General features: G+C 37.9%; 2 protein-coding genes and 1 long non-coding RNA gene across 3 annotated transcripts; 2 read left to right on the top strand and 1 right to left on the bottom strand.

The window, feature by feature from the left end:
* Positions 1–2,459: 2,459 nt before the first annotated feature.
* On the bottom strand, positions 2,460–18,350 carry LOC110103517 (tyrosine-sulfated glycopeptide receptor 1-like). The gene is made up of 2 exons (XM_020832266.2): positions 14,764–18,350; positions 2,460–3,260 (listed from the first exon to the last, which is right to left on the bottom strand). Exons 1-2 carry the CDS (start codon positions 17,929–17,931, stop codon positions 3,087–3,089), a joined length of 3,342 nt encoding a protein of 1,113 aa, XP_020687925.2. The 5' UTR covers positions 17,932–18,350; the 3' UTR covers positions 2,460–3,086.
* LOC114579031 (vacuolar cation/proton exchanger 1a-like) lies at positions 3,833–6,206 on the top strand. The gene is made up of 6 exons (XM_028692700.1): positions 3,833–3,988; positions 4,080–4,133; positions 4,212–4,328; positions 5,473–5,563; positions 5,655–5,733; positions 5,888–6,206. Exons 2-5 carry the CDS (start codon positions 4,125–4,127, stop codon positions 5,714–5,716), a joined length of 279 nt encoding a protein of 92 aa, XP_028548533.1. The 5' UTR covers positions 3,833–3,988; positions 4,080–4,124; the 3' UTR covers positions 5,717–5,733; positions 5,888–6,206.
* Positions 18,351–18,514: 164 nt separating the features above from the next.
* Positions 18,515–19,130, top strand: LOC114579032. Its single transcript, XR_003699907.1, has 2 exons — positions 18,515–18,738; positions 18,820–19,130. It is a non-coding gene; the product is annotated as an uncharacterized LOC114579032 (long non-coding RNA).
* Positions 19,131–21,273: the final 2,143 nt, after the last annotated feature.

Below are 21,273 nucleotides of genomic sequence, written 5' to 3'. Positions count from 1 at the left end.
AGAGAGAGAGAGAGAGAGAGAGCGGAAAATTTGAATTGGAGGGGCTCTTTAGACTTTTTACTTTGTATTGTTTGCTTTTAATAGTTATTTTCATCCTAGGGTTAGGGTTATGCATGTTTTGTCTGAATTTGTATTTCTCTTAGGGTTTGTGTTACGCCGGCCTAAGAGGGGCCGGCTGGACCGGTCCAACTGGTCCGGGTCTACTCGCGACGGAACCGAACGAGGCAGGCGGAACCGAGCGGATGGAGCGAAGCCGATGGGGGCCAGGGAAGATTTTTGGAGGGAAATTTTGAATGCGAGGGGCTGTTTATACATTTTGTAAAACTCCTTTATGGTTAATTAGGAGGTTAGGAGGAAAAGGGGGGATTATCTTGAATTGGAGTTTTCTCTTTGAGATCTAGGTTTTCTTGCTTTGGCTCTTGGCGTTGCCGGAGATTGGAGAGTTGTTCTTCCTCTCGGATTGAAGAACAAATTGTATCTTTGCTATTTTCATTGTCTGTTAGTGAAATACAAGCCGTTGCTTGAGTTTTATCTCAGTTTTCCCGTTTTCTCTCACTGTTTTCATGCAAAAACTGCTGTCCCGTGGGTAAAATCATAAAGGACAATAATGGACTTCCTAAAACAGCCTCTCATTCAAAAATTTTCCCTCCCCCCATGCGTTTTAGCCGTTGTTTGGGCCCACCGACTCCCGCTCCTCCGCGTGTTCCGCCTGGTTCCGCCCGACTTTGGGCCTTCGGGTGTAGAACCGGACCGGTTCAGCTGGGATCGGTCCAGGCGTAACACATCCATACACCAAAGTCAATCTTTTCACACCAACTCCATGCCCAAGAAATAAGCTGTTCTTAGATTTTGGTTCAAGGTTGCCCTATTTGATATAAGCATAAGCAAAGCACCTTATTATTGAAGAATATGTAGGATTATTTGATCATATCTCCTTAGGAGTCTTGAACTCAATGGCAATTGTTGGAGATATGTACACCAATAAAGATGTAGTTTTAATAGCCTCTACAAAAAAAATACTTGGTCAAACCAGTATATGATAACATATGTTTGTCTCTCTCCAATAGTGTCATGTTTAGTTTTAGTACAACTTTATTTTGCTGAGGTGTATCCATTACAATTGTTTGTCTAACTATGTCTTTCTTATAACAAAATGACTTAGATGAAAAAATTCTAAGCCATTGTCAATCCTCAACCACTATCTTTTTGCCAGTTTTCTACTAAATTTTTCTTCGACTATTGAATATTTTAAATACTACACTCTTGTATTCAAGTAAGAAAAATCATGCCTTCGAGAAATTTTTTATGCAGGTAAATATGCATCTAGATCTATCTTTTGATCTAACATTGGTAGGACCACATAAGTTAGAATGAATCTAGTCTATGGTACCTCTGGTTCTATGAAATTCATTAGGAAATTCTGATTCTTATATAGAAACCAATGCCTTCAGAACTCAAAGGCTTCAGTGTTTTGACCATAAAGCAAACCTCTTTTACTCAAATCTAATAGGCCTCGCTATGATATATGCATAAGTCTTATGTGTCATAATTTAGTTAAAACATGAGTAAGAAATTGATGCATCACCTATCACTATGCTGCCTTGAAGAATGTAAATTCCAACTTCAACTTCGAATCTGCACCATAAGAGTTTGAACTACCGAAAGACATAAGATTTTTCTTCATAGTTAGCATGTGTTGGTCCTCTTTAAAAGTTCTCACATCTCCATCATGTCTTAATCAGAGTCATCCATATCCTAAAAATCTTACATACCATATCATCACTCATAAGAACATTTCCACCATCGACAATTCCATAGAAATAAGTTGATCGCCATGAGGGGTCAAGTAATATGAACATTGACTATCCTGGATTCAAACTTCAGCTGAAGAAAAAAAAAATTTGCTATTATTAGAACTAAATGAGACCTATCTTTTGGCTCCTCTACAATTGCTGCTACTTTAGAGTTAGAATTGCCTTTTTGTTTACGTTTATTTTGAGTTTTTCTTGCAATAGCAACATTATGATTCCAATGTCCAATTTTCTTGCAGTAGTGGTGTTGCTCTTTCTTTTTAAAATTTGACTTTGATCTCTCTCTTTCTTCTTTACTTTCTCCAAGCTCCTACCTTTTTTTACAAATAAGCCCTCAAAACACATTAATTCTCAACTTATTTGCTAGAACAATAGACAAAATCTTTGTTATGGTTATTGTATACTTTCATGTAGTGCAATGGTGACAATGTGTTTAAAAAAATGGATGGTAGTCGGTAGAGAGCATAACAAAATCAAAACTTTATTTTCCTCATAATTTTACATTTGAATTTGTCAGTCCAATAGTAGCTTTCCATAGACATCCAACTGCTCTTGAAGTGATAAAAATATGAACAATTAGTGCTTTAAATATAGATGATTTGTTATTTGTTAATACCTTTGCCATGTAGAGGGATTTCAACTTCCCCATTCCTCTTATACAATACCTTGATATGCTGAAGTGCTAAGAACTTCATCTCCCAAATTGAGGTTGTCCCAACTAAGAGCTTTCTCATCCATTTCCTCCTGACTCGTGCCAGTTAGGGAATCCATCACCTTCAAAGTTTTATGGAAGCCCTCGGACAAAGATGCCCTTATCTTCATTTTTCAAATGTTGAAATAATCATTCTCGATGAATTTTTCAAACTCATATTTGATAGTATTGGCAAATGGTTTTAATGGTTCCATCTGCTACATTTAAATTGGCTGCGCTTTGATACCAATTTGTTCCAAAAAAGTGCCCAAATCTCTCTTTTTAAGACTACCAAAGCGAGCAAGCTAATTTAATCAAGGTGAAATAAAGTTAGCACTACACACACAACTAGGATATGAAACAATAAAGCATACAGAAAGACAAAATCACTAGTATTTATGTGATTCTATAAGATGGGCCTTCATACCAAAAGGCGAGAAGGCACGTATAATTTCACTATCCAAATATGGACGGAACAAATTAAGAAGATTTGTAACATTGCTTAATTTCTCTTCTCACAAAACTAACAAGGGATTAATGAGATCTCACCAAAATTTTGGAGTACTTTTTTTTTCTATAGAAATTCAAAGAATAAGAGGATAAATTCCTTTAACAAAAACTCTAAAAACAAAATAAGCAAATGAATCTGCTCGAACGTTGACATCTTGAATCACCCTTCTTTCTTTATTGCTTGTGACTTCTCTCTGCATGGACAAAACCTCAACTCTTTTCTTTTGCACAATCAAGCCCGAGAGAACCTGTCCAAGGTTACAACTGTTAATCTGTTATCAAGTCCATTAACTCATCTGATTTTTAGAATTAGTAGGAAAAAGAGATAAGGATTAAAGCCGTAGATAATTACAAATTTTCCCATCCTACTTGATATTATGCCAACATATGTAGAACTATATAACTAATAATCTTTTTGGCATTAAAAATTTCCGCATGCCTCAATGAGAAGGAATGCTTAAAACATCATTTTCTAGACTTGTGTCCTTATTATGAGTACTAGAATCCATTAGTGGCTTCGAAAACAAATGTTTGGATCAGAGTTCTCTCTCTCTCTCTCTCTCTCTCTCTCTCTCTTACATGATTGTTGCCCCATCATCCACTCTTTCTTTGTTGTTTGGTCAATTGGATAAACTCTTAGGACATTTATCTCCATTGACTGTCTTTACTTTAAAGATAAGGTTACATAATTCATGATCAAATGAACATGGCAAGTTTATAGTAACTCTTTTTTGGGTGTTAAATGGCAATCATTCAAAAAGATCATAGAAACTTATACTAATAACCTGAAAAGATTTTTCTGATTGCTTCGTTTAGGAGTGATGAATATTACTTAACCAAAATGAATCTCCTTATCTAGGCTGCAGCAGATTCATGGGGCATCTCCATTTGTTTCCTCAGCATCATATTATTGCCAATCGTGGGGAATGCAGCAGAGCATGCTGGTGCCATCATTTTTGCTTTAAAGAATAAGCTGGTAAGTTACCATCTAAACTCTCCTGAAAATTTTCGCCTGAATAATTCAATCAAGATTGAGCATAACAAGGTCAAATACTGGTGTGGCGTAGGATATAACTTTGGGAGTGTCACTGGGTTCAGCAACACAAATTTCCATGTTTGTGGTGAGAGTTGAAAAAGAATCCAATCATTTGTTTACCATGTCAAACTATAACTCATATTGTTTTCTATTTATGATGCAGGTTCCATTAAGTGTGATGGTGGCGTGGGTGATGGGCATTCAAATGGATCTTGATTTTAAATTATTGGAGACTGGCGCTCTGGTCATCTCAATTTTGATAGTATCGTTTGCTTTACAGGTAACATGAATATCAATGTATAAAGGTTGTCTTTTTTTTTTTTTTTCTTGGCGTCCTTGCACCTCTTTTTTAAATGAAAATCAGATTTGTCATTTGTTTTTAAAACTTCATTGCATACTATTTACATATAAAATTATTAGACTGGTCCTTAGTGGACCGGTCCCACTACAACCGGCCCCTAGTGGGCCGGTCTTGGTTTACACCAGGAGAGGGCAGCAGCAAAGAGAGAGAGAGAGGGAAGTGGGGTTCACTAAGAATCAAATTCAAATCCCTTGGAGGGAAAGGAGGGGGCGGCAAGGGTTGTTTAGTAAATTGGTCTTGATTAATTAGTGTATGCTTTAAGTAGGAGGGGGGAATTAGGATTAGGGTTATGCATAATTTGGAGTTGTTCTCTTGGAGTCTTCTTGGTGTCTTGGGCTCTAGATCCACAATCTAGAGATTGGGAGTGACGATCCTCCTCTCGAATTGAGGATCAATTGTATCTCGCTCGGAGTTTGCTTTGCTTTGATTCTACTATTGCAATCTATCATTTTTAGATTGATTTCTTCCATAATTTCTTGTTTTTCTCGTTGTTTTGGCCAGTTATTGCTAGGGTTGCTTGCGAACTCAAGTATTTTCTCTTGAATTAATGGCGAACTCAAGTATTTCCTATAAAAAATCCTTTTATTTAACATTCATAAAATAATCTGGAGGGCAAAATACTTTTAAGGACCCTATTACTATCATTTACCGTGATGATTCTAAAAACTAGTTAGGTTGACAAGGGTTTTGAAAATTGTTGACAAGATCTAGACTTTGAACCTTGCCTATGCAATAATAAATCTATTATACATAATTGAGGATGGGCACAAAAAAAAAGAAATGAGGACTCTAATACAAAATTTTCTATTTCTATATGGTTGCATAAGATAGTTTTTTGGGGATGGGGAGCATAGACGTGCAAATATTAGAAAAATTAGTGTAATTTAGTACAATCAAACTCAGACCAGCGGCAAAGAGGAAAAAACTCCAACTTCTTGTCCATTTGCATTAGATATTGGCATACAACCTAAGCGATGGTTTTGCTGTATGGAGATATGATGATTCTAGGCCCAAGATGACCACTCTTCGTATTAAAAAACTTTTTTTTTTTTTTGTTTTGCAGGATGGGTCCTCACATTATTTAAAGGGATTTGTTCTTCTTCTAGCTTATGTTGTTATTGGTGCATGTTTTTTTGTCCTTGGGACTCCATCAGGTAATTTATCGTCCATTAAAATTTCTGTGCACAGATTATATGTCCTTCTAACTTCATTTATTTTTTCATGTGAACGTGGTACAAATGCCAGACCAAGTTAATGGAGCCAATATTAATAATATCCCTGTAATTTCCCATAACATGGAGTCTTAATAGCCTAAAGTTTGCAGGTAAGTATCACTTTCCACACAACATTACACATAATCTATGTGCTTATCTAACCTCATGGCAATTATATTGACGGCATATTTTTGAAGCCTCTTTAACAATACTAAGGATGTACAATAAAAATATTTCATCTTTTTTTGGATTATTTTCTGCCAGCTTTTGCTGCTTAAGCTTGTATGCTTCTTGGCCACGGTTTACTGTTCTATCAGCTTTCGGGATGGCCTTGCAGCGCAAATCATCTGAATGTTCTTTTGTTCCTTTTGACCGGAGTTTCAAGGAGAAAGAAGCTCAGACGTTAGACCATAATCAGTGTAGGTTCTACATTTTGGTTGGAAACATTTGTCCTCCAAACTCTTTTTGGAAAGATAGAGAGAATGACCCCCTATATGTGATTGCAATGTAAATTGTTATTGATGTTTATCTTTGAATAAAAAGAAGAAATAATATTTTCTAAGACAGACTCTATTTTCTTCTATATTTTTATTCCCATCTAATGGAGTTTTGTTTCTGTTGTATTTTTCATATTATTATGCATGGGATTTCCTTTCTGATAAAGGCCTGTGTGCTTATAGAAACCTTTTTTATTTTTGGGGGAAAATTGCTTATAGAAATCTGATATCTAAATTTGTGTAGTTGATATCAAAAATATTAATATTGGGATTCACTAACGGACCACTGGTCCTCTCGAGTTTTTGGGCTGCCCATTCAATTTGTCTTTAGATCAGCGTCCAACCTTGAGAAACTTTCCATTCCTTCTCAATACATGTGAGGTTGCGGTCTAAGCAGTTTTATAAGATGAAGATGCAGATAAGCAATTGAAGATCTTTTCATTCTTCATCCGCATAGCCTCTTAGCCGTTGTTGTTTCATTGGAGGATTGAAAACTTTAACAGTGCATGTGAGAAGAAGGCAGTACGGTGAAATAATTTTGCATGTAAGATTATTCTTGAGCTTCTTCTTTATTTGTGAGAGGATATACGTAGGATTTAGGAAGGACAGTGAGTATTCATTCTTTGTGTACATTTTTTGTGACTTTGTGGATGTTGTATTAAAATTCCCTCTACTCTTGTGAACACGTAAGTTTGTTTGAAGTTGACTGTGTAAATCTTGGCGGTTTTTTATTATGTTTTTTTCTCATTTTTGTGTTGGTTTGTGACACATCATTCTCAATCTTAATGGTGCTTCTATTTTGAGTTGGTTGACACTCTCCTTATAATAAACTGGTGTCGTTACTAGGTTTCCAATGATTGATGGATATGAAGTTTGAGATCAAATTTTCTATGATGCACATTTTTTCTAAACTTAAGTGATGGTTTGTGGGCTCCGAAAATTCGTTCCCCGACCTCCCCTACTTTCAGGAGAATTTTAACAAATTAGGTTCCGAGGTAAATTTTCAGAAGGCATGCGTTTGAAATAAGACATTACCCAGAGATTTCATCCTCATTTTGCGAGGACTTTATGATCTGAGTTCTGGTTTCCTATAGGCGCAATCCCCTATAGTTAATTACCCCTTCGATTACAAAAGATAACTTTCGATTAAGACTAGTCATTAAAAAAGATACGTAGAGAATACGTGGTATCTGGTGTAAAGTAGCAGCATGGGCTGATATTTGAAAATTTAATATTTAAAATTAAAAATTTATCACCTCATACTTAAAGTGGATGGTTGGAGTGGGGGGGGGTGATGATGAGCCTGATTAGGATCCATGGTTTTTTCATCATCCCGGGTCATCTTGGTCCTTGGTTTACTTAGTAAGAGGAGGTAGTCGACCCAACCTGACAAAAGGATCATTGTCGTCAGCCATGGGTTGTTTTATCTAAGGGTACCTTATAGACCTGGGGTGAATATTTATGTAAGGGGACAAATTTGAATCCAACTTAGCTGACATAAGATTTTATGCCCTATCAATCATATCATATTGATTCATATCTTAAGGATTTGACATCATTGGGGAATATACGGATTGTGACCGTAACCATAATACAATGGAGTCGTTAGACCAAGCCATTATGTCGGAGTGTTGCGGTCGTAAGCATTAACCACGCTGAGCCATCTGGACAACTCATGAGTTCTCTATGGACTCATTTGGCCAAACCACCAATCAGAGGAACAATGTCACGTCTTTACTGGCAGGAGACTATTTGAGAATGAATCCTAGTAATATTCTTGACCAGACATAAACTCTTTGTGAGCTGAAATGATATTTAAATTTAGCCACCTTGGTAAACTGTTACGGAGAGTGGATGTGTTTTTCTTTAAGCTTTTTGATGGTTAATATTAATTTAAAATTTTTGGATTTTGGTATCTTACATTTTCATGGGCCTTTGTGAGGCATTTCTTTGAGATTTGTGTGGACCCCTTCGGTTGAGATTTGTATTTAACACAACCATCATCAGGATGACTTTGAAATCACTTGTATCTTTGTAGGAATGTGGGAGGCATTTATAAATATTGAGGGCTCCTCCAATTTATATTTTCTGTCAACACGGCCATCATCGGGGTTTTTATGGGCAATTCTATTTTATTGGTCGAACCTTGTCAACTATGTCTACTTGCTGATAGAGGATTGGGTTCATCGTCGACTTTATGCCTTTATTAACTGTGGGCTCCGAAAATTCGGCCCCGGCCTTCGCTCGCTCTTCTTTTTATTCGGCGAGGGAGTTTTAACGGAATAAGTTCCGAGGTAAATTTTGGAAGGCAGATGGGTTTGAAGATAAGACACTACCCAGAGATTTCGCCTTCATTTTGTGAGGACTTTATGATCTGAGTTCTGGTTTCCTATAGGCGCAAGCCCCTATAGTGAATTACCCCTCTCGATAACAAGAGAGAACTTTCGATTAAGGCTAGTCGTCAATCAGATAAATAGAATATACGTGTTATCTGGCATATAGTAACAACATAGGACATTTGGAAATTTAAAGATTTGGATTGGGAAATTTGTTGGTTTTGGAAGATTTAATATTTAAAATAGAAATTTCACCATCTTGCACTTAAAGCGGATGGTAGGGGAATGGATGATGGACCCGATCAAGATCCCATGGTTCCGTTGTCCCGGGCCATCGTGGTCCCTGGTCTACTTAGTCAGAGGAGGTAGTCGACCCAACCTGACAGAAGGATCCTTGTCGGCAGCCATGGGTTGCTTCGTCCAAGGGTACCTTGTAGACCTGGGGTGAATATTTGCCTAAGGGGACAAATCTGAATCCACCTTAGCTAACAGAGGGCTTTGTGCCCTATCAATCATATCCTATTGATTCATATCTTAATGATTTTATGCCAATAAGGAACGTAACGGCGATGGCCATAACCGGTATTTCGTGGTGCCATTTGGCGGCAAAACCACTCGGTTCAGAGGGCCCCGGGTCATAACCGTTTATCCTTCGGTGCCATTTGGTGGCAAACCACTGGTTAGAGGACACGTACCACGTCCTTATTAGCAGGAGATTGGTTGAGAATGGATCCTAGTGATATTTTCGACTAGGCATTTGGCTCTTTGTGAGTTGAAGTTATATTTGAATTTGTCCACCTCGACAAACGTTTTGCGGAGGGTGGACGTATTTTGCTTTAAGTGTTTTGATGATTGATTTCAAATCTAAATATCTTAGAGCTTGATGATTTTTTTTTGAACTTTTGTGGAATTTAAATTTTGTAGAAATTTTAGGACATTTTAAAATATATGAGAGATTAACCCCTCCGGTTGAGATTCACATTCAACACGGCCATCATCGGGGTGTTGGGTCATTTTTATTTGTAATTTGAACCTTGTCAACTCAGTGTCTGGATGTCGACAGAGGATCGGGTTTCGTAGGCTTTATGCCTTTGTGAGTGAATTATATTGATTTTAGGCTTTGAAGGCCTGATATGAATGTATTAAGACAAATACACCGGTCGCCACAATCGTGTATTTGTTCGAAGGTTCAAACCTTGTCGACTCCTATTGATCCGTATAGAAGGATCGGGTTCAAACTTGAATTCACTTATCGACCCGCGCAGCATCCCTAGGCGTCACGTGTGTATCAATAACACGCTCGCCGGGGCCCATGCGGGTCAAGATAGTATTTTCCCCTTTAGTGTACCTATGTGTATACAAACTACGGTGTAGGTGCAGGGGGATTTCAAAATATTTTAGTTGTGCAAGTAATTGTAATTTGATTGCACACAATATTTCATTTGAGAGATTATGTACACCTTCTGTCTGCTTGTACGAGTATTGCAGATCCGGTGGCGGGGCATTGCAACTTGTAGACGCCTTCTGTCTGCTTGTATTTGTGTTGCAGATCCGGTGGCGGGTTGTAGCAGCTTGTGGATTGAATTGTTTGCTGCTTTGTACAGGTAGACTGTCGTGCACTACTTACATGATTTGTGCAAGAAGATTGTAGTGCACTAACGAATCTCCTGCTTTGAATTGTAGGGGACAAACTTTCCAGTGGTGATGTGCCTACTTTAATTAAGGGTCGTAAAACCCGTGACACATAAAAGTGCGTTATTTTATCTCTTTTTGAAGATATCTGTTCACGTGATGTACGAGCCACCTAACTTTAACAGCTGGTGCGCACACCACTTAGAGCGCCCGTGACTTGTAATACGACGGGCACATTTTTTTATCCTCTCACAAAGGTGTTCGGGGATTCTTACGTGTTTACAATGAGCACAAAAGTATTTTGCAGGAAAGGTAAATTTTCTTTTTTACTTTTACCCCCTCCCTTTTTAAGATAATTACCCGCCGTATTTACTTGTATTTAAACCCGTATTTACTTTCGTATTTACGTACGTATTTCACTTGCTAGTGAATACTGTAGGAATCTGATGCCAGAGCCTCGAAATGGCATCTTAGAATCCTAAGTGGATGGGGCCCACAGATGTACTTTCCCTGTCTTTTAGCAAAGGATCCTAGGCTGGTGGGGCCTGCGAATAATTCAAACTCAATGTTATAAATAGGAGGTATTTCAACTCATTTCTTCCCATCCTATTTATGTAAGGAGATTTTGGTGAGGGACTTAGGGGTGTACGAGTCAGGTGCTAGGTGGAAGAGGCTTGATTCCTACCTATTTGCGAACAACTAATTCCCTTGAAGACTCACTGTATGTTGCATTTCACATTAATTTATATTTCTTTCGTATTTATTTTTCAGCGTCGGGAGCCTAGGGTGTCGTATATTTTATTTTTGGTTAACTTAAAACATTTAAGTGGATTTTAAATCTTTTTTAAATTTTCTAAGTTATAGATTTTTGCTGAAAAATTTGGCAGCACTCCGGCGTCGTCCCCGCGTAGGGGGCTGCCTCGGAGTGTGTAAGGCCTTCCCGCCTGCCAAGAAAGGCAGTCACGGTAGGTGTCGGGTGACACCGCGGCCGCAGTTCCAATCCCCGCTCGCTAAAAAAAGCTGTCACGGGGTCTTTGTGCACAGGTTTAAAATGTGACATTTTCCCCGCCTAAAAGCAATGACGGGTACTTAATTAAATAATTTTGCTACAAATAACAAATTTCCCTGCCTGCTAAGAAAAGCAGTCACGGGTACTTATATTTTCATGCATACGAATTTCCCTGCTCGCTCAGTGCGTCACGGGTACTTAAGTTTTTCCTCGCCCGCTAAGAAAATCGGTCACGAGTACTTATTTCATGCACGGAAATGTAAATACTAGTTTTTACCTTGGGTGTGCAGTAATCGAGGCGGCGACGACGGATGAAGTCGACGTAGGAATCTGCGATTCATAATTAAAAAAAAAATTTACTTGTGCAATTTAATTAATCATATTTTTATTTGAAAAAAAAAGCTAGAGAGAGAGAAAATGAAGAGAGCTCTCTTTCTAGAGAGAGAAAGAGAGGGAAATAAAGGATTTTATGGGTTTTTCTGATGGAGTGGGCTTAGAATGTGTAGGAGATTAGAGGAGTGGGGTTAGAGAGAGAAAAATCTCTCTCTCTCTCTCATTTTTGGAGAGAGAAAGAGAGGAGGGAAATTTATTTCTCTCTAGGCAAGATATTTGGAGGTATGGTGGGAAGGGGAGACGCTTAGGATGGAAATAGAGCCGTACATGAAGGAATTTCACTCTCATTCTAGAGAGAGAAAATTCTCTCTCTAGGTTAGAGAGAGAAAATGAAGGATAATTTTTTTTTTGTTAGAAGGGTGTAGGAGGTGTGTAAGAACATTTTTTGTGAAGGGATTTAGGTGGTTTGGTGAGTGGAAGTGAGGAAAAAAATTAGGGTTTAGGGTTTTTGTAGGTTTTGAGAAAGAGGGTTGGAGGAGGAAGAAGAAGATGAATGAGAGGAAGGAGAAGGGAGTAGAGGAAGAAAATATAAGAAAATGGTGAGAAACTTGGAGTGAAGATGAGGGAAGATGAAAAATAGAGAAGGGGAAGAAGAGGAAAGGAAGAAGAAGAAGGATGTAGGAAGAAGAATGGAGGAAGAAGGAGAAGGAGAAGAAGAAAACTCACCTTGCTTGGAAGGATGAAGGAGGCCGGCGGCTTTGGATTGCAAGAGGGAGAGGGAGGCGGCTTGGAGTCGTGTGAGGGAGAGGGAGCCGTGAGAATGTCGTGAAAATGAGGAGGGGTTCAGTCATGAGAGGGTTATGAGGGTTATTAGGCATTTTTTGGGTTTTTTTTATTTAGAAAAATCATTTTCTTATTTAAGAAGCTCTATTTATCTTCCTCTTTTCAATTTTTTTTTAGTTTTATTGCACAAAAATAAAAATAAATTTTTAATCTTGCATCAATTTGGTCGTCGCGTCGCCGCTCGCACACGTCGTCGTCTTGATTCGCGCGCCCAAAAATTAAAATTTTCGTCGACCGTCGACCCCCACCAATATGGGTGTCGATCTTAGCTGTTTCCGTTGCTCCGGACGCATCGGCGTTGTTAGGTGATGTATTTACTACCGTGCAACACATTTGCATGTTAGGTGATGTATTTACATAATGTGTTCTATATGTTGCAGCTTGCATATGCATGGTGCATTTTATACACTGAATGATGCATTTGCTTGACATGCTCTATATGTTATAAGCATGATGTGTTTTGTGTATTCACATGTATAAATGCATGTTGACATATAGGTTTACATATTGCATGATGTACCTACACATTAGTGTAGTGTACTACTGCTACGCACTACTCTTGGTAATGCTGAACAATACACTTGCATATTGTGTTGTGTTTTTGTGGGCTCTAAAAATTCAGCCCTGGTCTCCCTGTTACTTTTTCAGGGAGTTTTAACGGATTAAGTTCCGAGATAAATTTTGGGAAGGCAGATGGGTTTGTAGATAAGACATTATCTCTGTAAGATATTCAGTTTGCGAGGATTAAGTTCCGGTGGCTATCCTACCCAGAGATTTCACCCTCATTTTGCGAGGACTTTATGATTTGAGTTCTGGTTTCCTATAGGCGGCACAATCCCCTATAGTTAATTACCCCAATAGCTATAAGATATTCAGTTTGTTTCACATCAAGACTAGGATGTACTGACACTAGGATAGCCACCGCCCCAAAAGTTTTTTCCTCCTTTAGTGTAACTGTTATCGTGATCCCTCCATGTTTCTCTTGTATATCGATGGTGGGAATCCCTTCTTTCTTGCTTCACATGACCCGATCCTTATGGTTCGTCCTGTCCCTCTTATTCTCTAGTCATCCACTCCCTTTACCCAAAATGTCTTCCATAGTGGTCGGCCACTCCACCTCCATCATAAAACTCTCTTTTTGTTGTCCCCCATCCCAAACCGCTAATCCGCCTCTTATCGAAGCCCTAGTAGGTCTTTCTTGATGAAAGAAACTCTCCTTATCAAACTCTTCTCATCCAATTTATTTTCCCTTAGATTTAGCAACGGGAATCCAGGTCGATTCTAGGTTAAGAATAGCAATTGGAACCACCGGTGGAGTTTTGGATTGCATCTTAATAAGCTTCATTAACATCTCTTCTATCCCTCCAAATTGGCTCTCCATCCGATTCCTCATAGTTAAAAACTTCTCCTCCATGCTGGATTTGAATTGGTCTATTTTTCCCTTCAACGCATCCACTTTCTTTGCAATCATAGGTCCCAAAAAAGTGCTCTGATATCAATTTGATGCAACTTGTAAGCGAAAAAACAAGTAAAAGAGAAGAATAGCATAGGAACACAAAGATGGGGGTGATTTTTTTTATTTGTCATTCAATAATAAAGCAAGCAATTGATCTACTATTCAATAGTTAGATCACCTCTCCCACAGACCTTAGATGCCATTAGGAACTCACTACAAAGACTAGGAAAATAAACTCAGCAATATCTCTCCTAAATTATAGACAAACTCCCTCTTAAATAATCCTAGAACACATTAACACAATTAGAATCTTCCTAATCATCATAAACATAATTTAAAAAATATTTCTAAATAAATAGAACATTCCTAATTAGCATAAACATAATTTAGAAAACCTTCCTAAACAATTAAGCATGATTTAGGAAACCTTCATAAACATTAAATATATTTTAGGAAACCTTCCTAAATAATTAAACATTTCCTAAATAGCATAAACACAATTAGGAAACTTTCATAAACAACTCCTCCTTGATTAGGAACCTTCCTAAATAATTTTCCTTAGTTAAGAACTTTCTTAAATAACTCTCTCTTGATTAGGAACCTTCCTAAATAGCTCACCCAACCTAGTTGTGGCCCCCCGGCGTATCACAATGACCAATGGAGCTTGTGCTTTACTACTATCTTCTTGTTTGTATTAGTAGCATATTTGTTAGTCTGACTTGTTTCATGGAGATTTATAAGTAGTTCTACTACTACAATTATCTTTTGCAGTGAATGCCTTCTATCCAAGCATCTTGCATTATCGATATAGTGTTTACATCATCTCCAAATTTCTACTCACTTGTTCGATAAGTACCTGTGTTGTTTGACTCTTACCTGGTAAGTAGATATCACGGATAACATATGTTATAGAGGTACATATTTTCATTATGCGAATGTTAACGGATTAATTCCTTAAATCTATCCTGCGAAGTACAATTGACAGTAGAAATAGAGAAACAAAGTCACTAATGAATTTGCATATCACCACTTACATTTTCTAGCCAAACTACTACTTCCCCAATTGTGGGCCTTTTAAGGGGATTATCACGTACACACATGCAAGCAACATCAAGAACCCTCAACATTTGGTCCTCAAACCCCTTTCCTTTAAGCAGAAGATCGAAGACCTGACTCTGCTTTCCTTTATGTATCATTTGATTCACCCAAACCACAAGTCCTGATGAATCCTTGAACTTGAACAGTTCAACTGGCCGCCTTCCAGTGAGGAGCTCTAGGAGGACAACACCAAAGCTGTACATATCCCCTCTCAATGTGGCTACCCAGGCTTGCCCATATTCTGGTGGGATGTAGCCAAGTGTGCCTACAACCTCAGTTGTCACATGTGTGGCATAAGGAAGGATCAAGCGAGACAATCCGAAATCCGCAACATGTGCCTCAAAGTATTCATCAAGGAGAATATTACTGGACTTGATGCCCCTGTGAACAATGTGGGGCTCGCAGGTCTGGTGGATGTAATACAGGCCCCGGCTGGCACCTTGTGCAGTCTTCAGCCTAGTAGGCCAATCGAGCACTGAATTACCATCTACCCTCTCATGCAGCCAGTAGTCAAGGCTACCATTCTCCATATATGAATAGATTAATAGCCATGAACTTCCATGCTTACAATAACCCTGCAGACACACCAGATTCTTGTGTTGGGCGCTTGATAGGGACTCCACCTCTGCCCTGAATTGCCTTTCCATTAGGCATATTTCACCGGACAGTCTCTTGATTGCAAGCTTAGAGCCATCCGAAAGTGTAGCTTTGTAAACCATCCCAAAGCCCCCGGAACCAATGATGCTTTCTTGGTCAAAATTATTTGTAGCCTTCAATATGTCTGACATAACAAGGTTCTTTGTGGAAGAGTTTTCTGGATTTGGCACCATGACGAATATGGAATTACTGGGAGGAAGGTTGGGAGCTGATCTTGTTGAACTTGCATTGGACTTTAACTTGGTTTCATTTTGTCCTTTTTTCTGAGCTTTCATTATATAGCATATGATGAGAATAGAAACTATAAGGATGAATGCTCCCCCAAAAGAGATTCCAAATGCCATGCTTAGTATGATTTTCTTATTCATATGTTTTGTATTTGAAGGAAATTCATTTCTTGACTGGTTGGAGCAATTTTGCAGAAGCGCTCCACAGAGTTTAGTGTTTCCTTCATAGCTGGAGATCGGAAATAAATCAAACTGCCCACCTGATGGAATTGGCCCCTCTAAATTATTGTAAGCTACATTGAACGAAGCCAGGAAATGTAGGCTATTCAGCAAGGAAGGGATCATGCCACTGAGATTGTTGGTGGAAAGGTCTAGTTTTTCCAAGTTGGTGAGATTGCAGAGCTGCACTGGTATGATGCCTGAGAATTCGTTGTGGCTGAGGTCCAGTACGTGGAGATTCTTCAACTGGCCAATTTGTGGAAGTATCGTGCCATGTAGGGTGTTGTTTCGAAGGTATATTGCAGGTGGAAGCTCTGTGAGCTGATTGTACTGCAGGCCCGATCCTTTTTCAGGTCTGATAAACACTGGAAGGTCAAGAAAACCTTGATCAATCCGGAATTCAAATTTATCCACCATCAGTGCATGCAATCCTGTAATTTGTGGTGGAATCTCTCCTGAGAGAAGGTTCCCTGACAAGTCCAGATAGAAAAGGTATGGCAAGGAGCCCAACCATGCAGGGACTGGACCTGTGAGATGATTGTCAGATAAATCCAGGACCAAGAGTTTGCTGAGATTGAATAACCAGAGAGGTACTTGGCCGGTCAGCTTACAACCAGCTAGACTCAGCACCTGAAGATTTTGGAAGTACCTGTTCTCCCACTTATCATCTGTTGGCATGGCCTCTTTAAAGAAGTTCTTCGCAAGTATCATAGCAGTGAGTTTCTTGCAATCTTTGAGGATCTGGAGTGCAGTTGTGATGTTCCTTAGGCCATCACTGGATAGAGAAAGGTAGGATAGAGCTTGCAGCTCCAACATAGTTGGATCAATCTCTCCTTTCAAGGAGTTCCTAGCCAGCCTTAATGCTTTCAGAGACTTCAATGAGTATAAACTCTTTGGTATCTCTCCAGTGAAGTTATTGTTACCTAAATCAAGCTTGTTAAGGTTGGAAAGGCTGGAGAAGTTAACTACTGCCAAATTACCATTGAAGTTATTATATCTGAGATTAAGAATCTTAAGATTGGTACAGTTGGATAATTCTGGAGGCAGTACACCATTAAGCTGATTATCATGTAAGATCAGTTGCTCTAGCAATGGCATTTGGCTGATTGAGGCTGGCAATTCACCGCTTAGAAGATTGCTACTAAGATCAAGAATGGCTAGATTCAACAGTTTGGTTATAAGTGTGCCATCAAGAATCCCTGAGAGCAGATTAAATGGCAGGGAAAGGATCTTCAGAGAGGTCATATCAAAGAGATCTTTTGGGATTGGCCCCGTCAAATTATTTACACCTGCTTGAAATTCTGTCAGGAACAAGCAACTTCCTAGTCCTGGGGGAATCTCACCTTCGAATTGGTTGTGAGACAGGTCCATGGCCCTGAGTTCCTGTGATAGGCTACAAATAGAGGAGGGAAATGGACCAAAGAAGTTGTTGTTGCTTATATTTAGTACCATAAGAAATCTAGCAAGATTACCCAAACTAATGAAAGGGCCTGTGAAAAAATTGCTGGACATGTTAAGTACCCGCAGGGAGTAGTTCCCTAATGGCGGCCTCGACAGTTCACCGGATAAATGGTTGAAGCTGACATCCAAGGTGACAAGACTTGGCAGCAAAAGAATTTCAGTGGGGAGGTCGCCGGTGAGCCGATTATATGAGAGGTTTAGTTGAGTGAGTTGGGACAGACTTGCAAGAGAATTGGAGATTCTACCTCCGAGGCCATTAATGGGCAAACTGAGGACAGCAACAAATTCATTGTCATCACAAGATATCCCTTCCCACTTGAAGCAATCGTCATTGGTAACCCATGATGTAAGAATAGTATTATTGAAACTAAAGGTAAGGTTTGATCGAAAATTAAGTAGAGAACCTCTCTCCGTTTGTGAGCAGCCATGACTGGGAACAGGAAATAAGAAGAGGATGGAGATGACAAAGAATGATAGAAAGAAGAAATGGAAGTTACCATTGTTATTGTTTGGCTGTTGTTGATTTCTAAGCATGATCATGGTTTATGACCCTTTTTTTAAAAAGCTGCTTCCAGCAATTTGGATGAAAGCCTGGAACAACCTGGAGCTTTAGCAATCCTGGATGCCTGCTTCGAGTTCAATAGGCAGTGGTGGCGGGAATGCCGTGAAAGTTTCATTGGATAAAGAAGTTCAATTGTGTATTTGTTTCGCATCCCAACATTTAATGAAGGAGAGGAGGAAGAAGGAGAGTAAAGAGTTGACTAATTGGAGGAAGAAAGTATACTATAAGAAACACAATTAGAATGGTGATGCGTGTTTAGGCAATAATAATACAATAATGCAAGGATTTTGTCTAGAATTATAGGATTAATTTATCTTAACAGAGAATTTTTGGATAAATTATTCTGTGCGGAGGCGGGACGTGCTGAAGATCAATTAGAATGCGCCACGTCAACGGTACCGAGCCACGGTACTGAGCGAAGGGATGACATGATGCATTCTAATTGATCTCCGGATGATGTTCAGCTTCCGCACAGAAGTTTTGAATCTTCCGTTGGGTTTCCCCATTTTATAAATTGCTTTTTTTTCGTTGTGAGATGGTCATCTGAAAAGGATAAGAATTGCGTGGTGCGAAACTGCAGAAACAGGCGATGGGTTCTGAGGCCTGTTCGTCAAAATTGGTGGCCGTCGACCAGATAACAGCTCTATTAACAGCCCTCGCCTACTCGCTTCTTGTTCTTACGCAGAAAACACGGCAAGGACTGAGCGCGTCGATCCAGCTATAATGTTTCCAATTACGTGTATCTTCTGAAATTTGATTTCAGGAAAATAACTACAGTATCAAAGGTTAGCAGCTTGAACCCAATCAATCTACCTTTGTTTTTTTTAGCATTGCTTGTTAAGGGTACTTAATTGTATGGGATACAGATCAATTGACGAGGTGCTTCTGCACGCACAGTTATGCTCTTATGACCGCGACTATCCAGCTGAGATATTTGGCGAAATTTTTAAAAGGATCAGCTTTGACGTGTGATTTAGGAGAAGAAACGATATATAAATTTAATTTAAAAAGGATCAAAAATAAAATTAGGGAGTGTGCTTTGTCTGAAAACGTGAAAAAAAGAAAAAAAAATTTCGTTTTACCCGAAAATGCAATTAGTAATTGCGTTTTCGGTTAAAAGGCAATTTTTTCTTTTGCGTTTTTCATTTTAACTTATTTCTTAGCTGTGTTTTATGTGAAAAAAAAAATTCTTTTTTGTTGTCTTAACCGGCTGAAAGTAAATGAAGTTTGTTTTTTAACATTAGACTTAATTTTATGTTTTATAATTTGTGGGCAATGATGTGGTGATGGCTCATTTCTCTAAAGCCGTGGCTCGTGGCAATTTTTGGTTGTGTGTTTCTTGCTCCTTTGGGATGGCTATTTGGTGCGTTACTGCTCACTCCAAACTGGATGACCTATGCCTGGGTTCGAAGTACTTGGAAGCCTTTAACAAATACTTAGCCTGATGGGTTATTAACCCTTTGTATCTTTGTAGTTTTTTTTCGTTCCGCTTATTAGCTTGATGTACTCCTTTTTATGTTGTAACAAAATATGTTTTTTTTCTTGTAAATGTTTTTGTTAAACTTATTCTTTTTATTACAATTAAGCAACGCAGCATATTTTCTTAGAACATTTTTTCTTGGCAAGATTTTGATTTTTTTTTTTTAACTTATTCTCTTTATTACAGCTAAAGGAGTGCAGCATAGTTTTATTTTTTTTTTTCCTTACATTTTTTTTAGGCAAGATTTGATAATTTTGTTAAGAATCATTGACCTCGAGCTAGAGTAGGTTTTAGGATATGAAAAAACTGTTTAAAAATTAAACAAAATACCTTAAAACTTATTTTTTATTGCTTTTGGAAATAAAATGTAATTAAAAAAGCAAACTTACTAATTATTTTTTATCTATTTTTTAAAAAATAATTTAAACAAAGCTTAAGATAAATGTTTTTTTTTCCTTAGGTTTATCATTATTGAACATATATTAAAAAAAAAATATTTATGAAACTTTCCTGCAGTTTCCTACGGTGATCTCTAATTCTCTATTGATTTTAGTTTCCTTCGAGATAACCGAGCTGAATCCCACGGCGTTGGGATCTTCGATGGTCAAACCGAATTTTTATTATGGATTCATTGACGGGCTGTTTGTTTGGACTAATTATTTTGTGTATATGTTGAACGTCATCTATAGATCAATTAGAATTCGTCATATCATCCTTTAACTCGGTACCACGGCTCGATATTGCTAGGTACTGCTTGGTATCTCGGCTTGGTACCGCTTGACATGGTTGATGTGGCTACAACTTATTCGCCTCCGGACGTAGAACTGCGTCCGGCCTCCATAAAGAATAATTTCTCGTTGTTTAGGGCTTAAATTAACTTAAAAATTAAAGCTTGTTTGTGATGACTTTTTTTATTATTTTTTAAAATAAAATTTTAGTAAAAATTTTAACTTTTAGTAGTAAGAAAGTTATTCATATTAAAGCCTAAATGGATGAAGGCTTCTCTGAGATGTTGGTCTAGTTTTAGTTAAGTTATTCTTGCGATTACCGCAATAATGTAATATCCATAAATAAAGGACTTGTATATTGATTTGGGAAAAAATTTTAATAAAGTTTTAGTTTTATTTTCTCCAAATTATGTGTATTCCCCCTCACTCTCTTGTAAGAAGAGCTCAAGATGAGCTCTCAAGAATCTTCCTTCTAGTTCTAAGAGCTTCATTTGGGATAGCTTTTATAAAGTTTTCAAAAAACAGTTTTAATTTTTATATCACAAAATTTTTTAGTTCAATAAATTCTTGTACTAAAAAATTACCTTAAAATGCAGCAAGAATGCCATCCCAAAGGAAACCTAAGTCAAGCATTTTTAATTGGTTTAAACTATTTAATTGATGATAAACAGAAGTTGCCATAAGTCAAAAAAATTATTTAATTATATTTTTGACTTAAAAAGTTTACCTATGACTTATGAAGTATCATTGATAAATATTACTTAAATATTAATTAATTAAAATTATATTAAACTTTTCATATATGCGATATAATTGAAAATCTAATGAATGTTATTTATTTATTATCATTATACTTAATCATTTGAATAAATAATCATCCTAATGGCTAATTATCATATATAATAATAATTGATACGTCCACAAAATTTGCCTTGATCAAGCACGAATCTCGAGGCATATTCAAGTTAGAAATTCTTTAAAATTAAATTTGGGATCATCTGAATTCCAATTTCAGCAAACTTATAGTCAAATTGAACATCTCAAAGGGATGAACTGAACAACACCGAAATTGGTCCAACCCAAGCCCAAATGGGTCCAAATCGGGGGCCCGG

The sequence above is a fragment of the Dendrobium catenatum genome, unplaced genomic scaffold, assembly GCF_001605985.2.
Source record: "Dendrobium catenatum unplaced genomic scaffold, ASM160598v2 original_scaffold_254917, whole genome shotgun sequence".
Classification (NCBI taxonomy): Eukaryota; Viridiplantae; Streptophyta; class Magnoliopsida; order Asparagales; family Orchidaceae; genus Dendrobium; species Dendrobium catenatum.
This window is presented reverse-complemented; position numbering and strand designations above follow the sequence as displayed.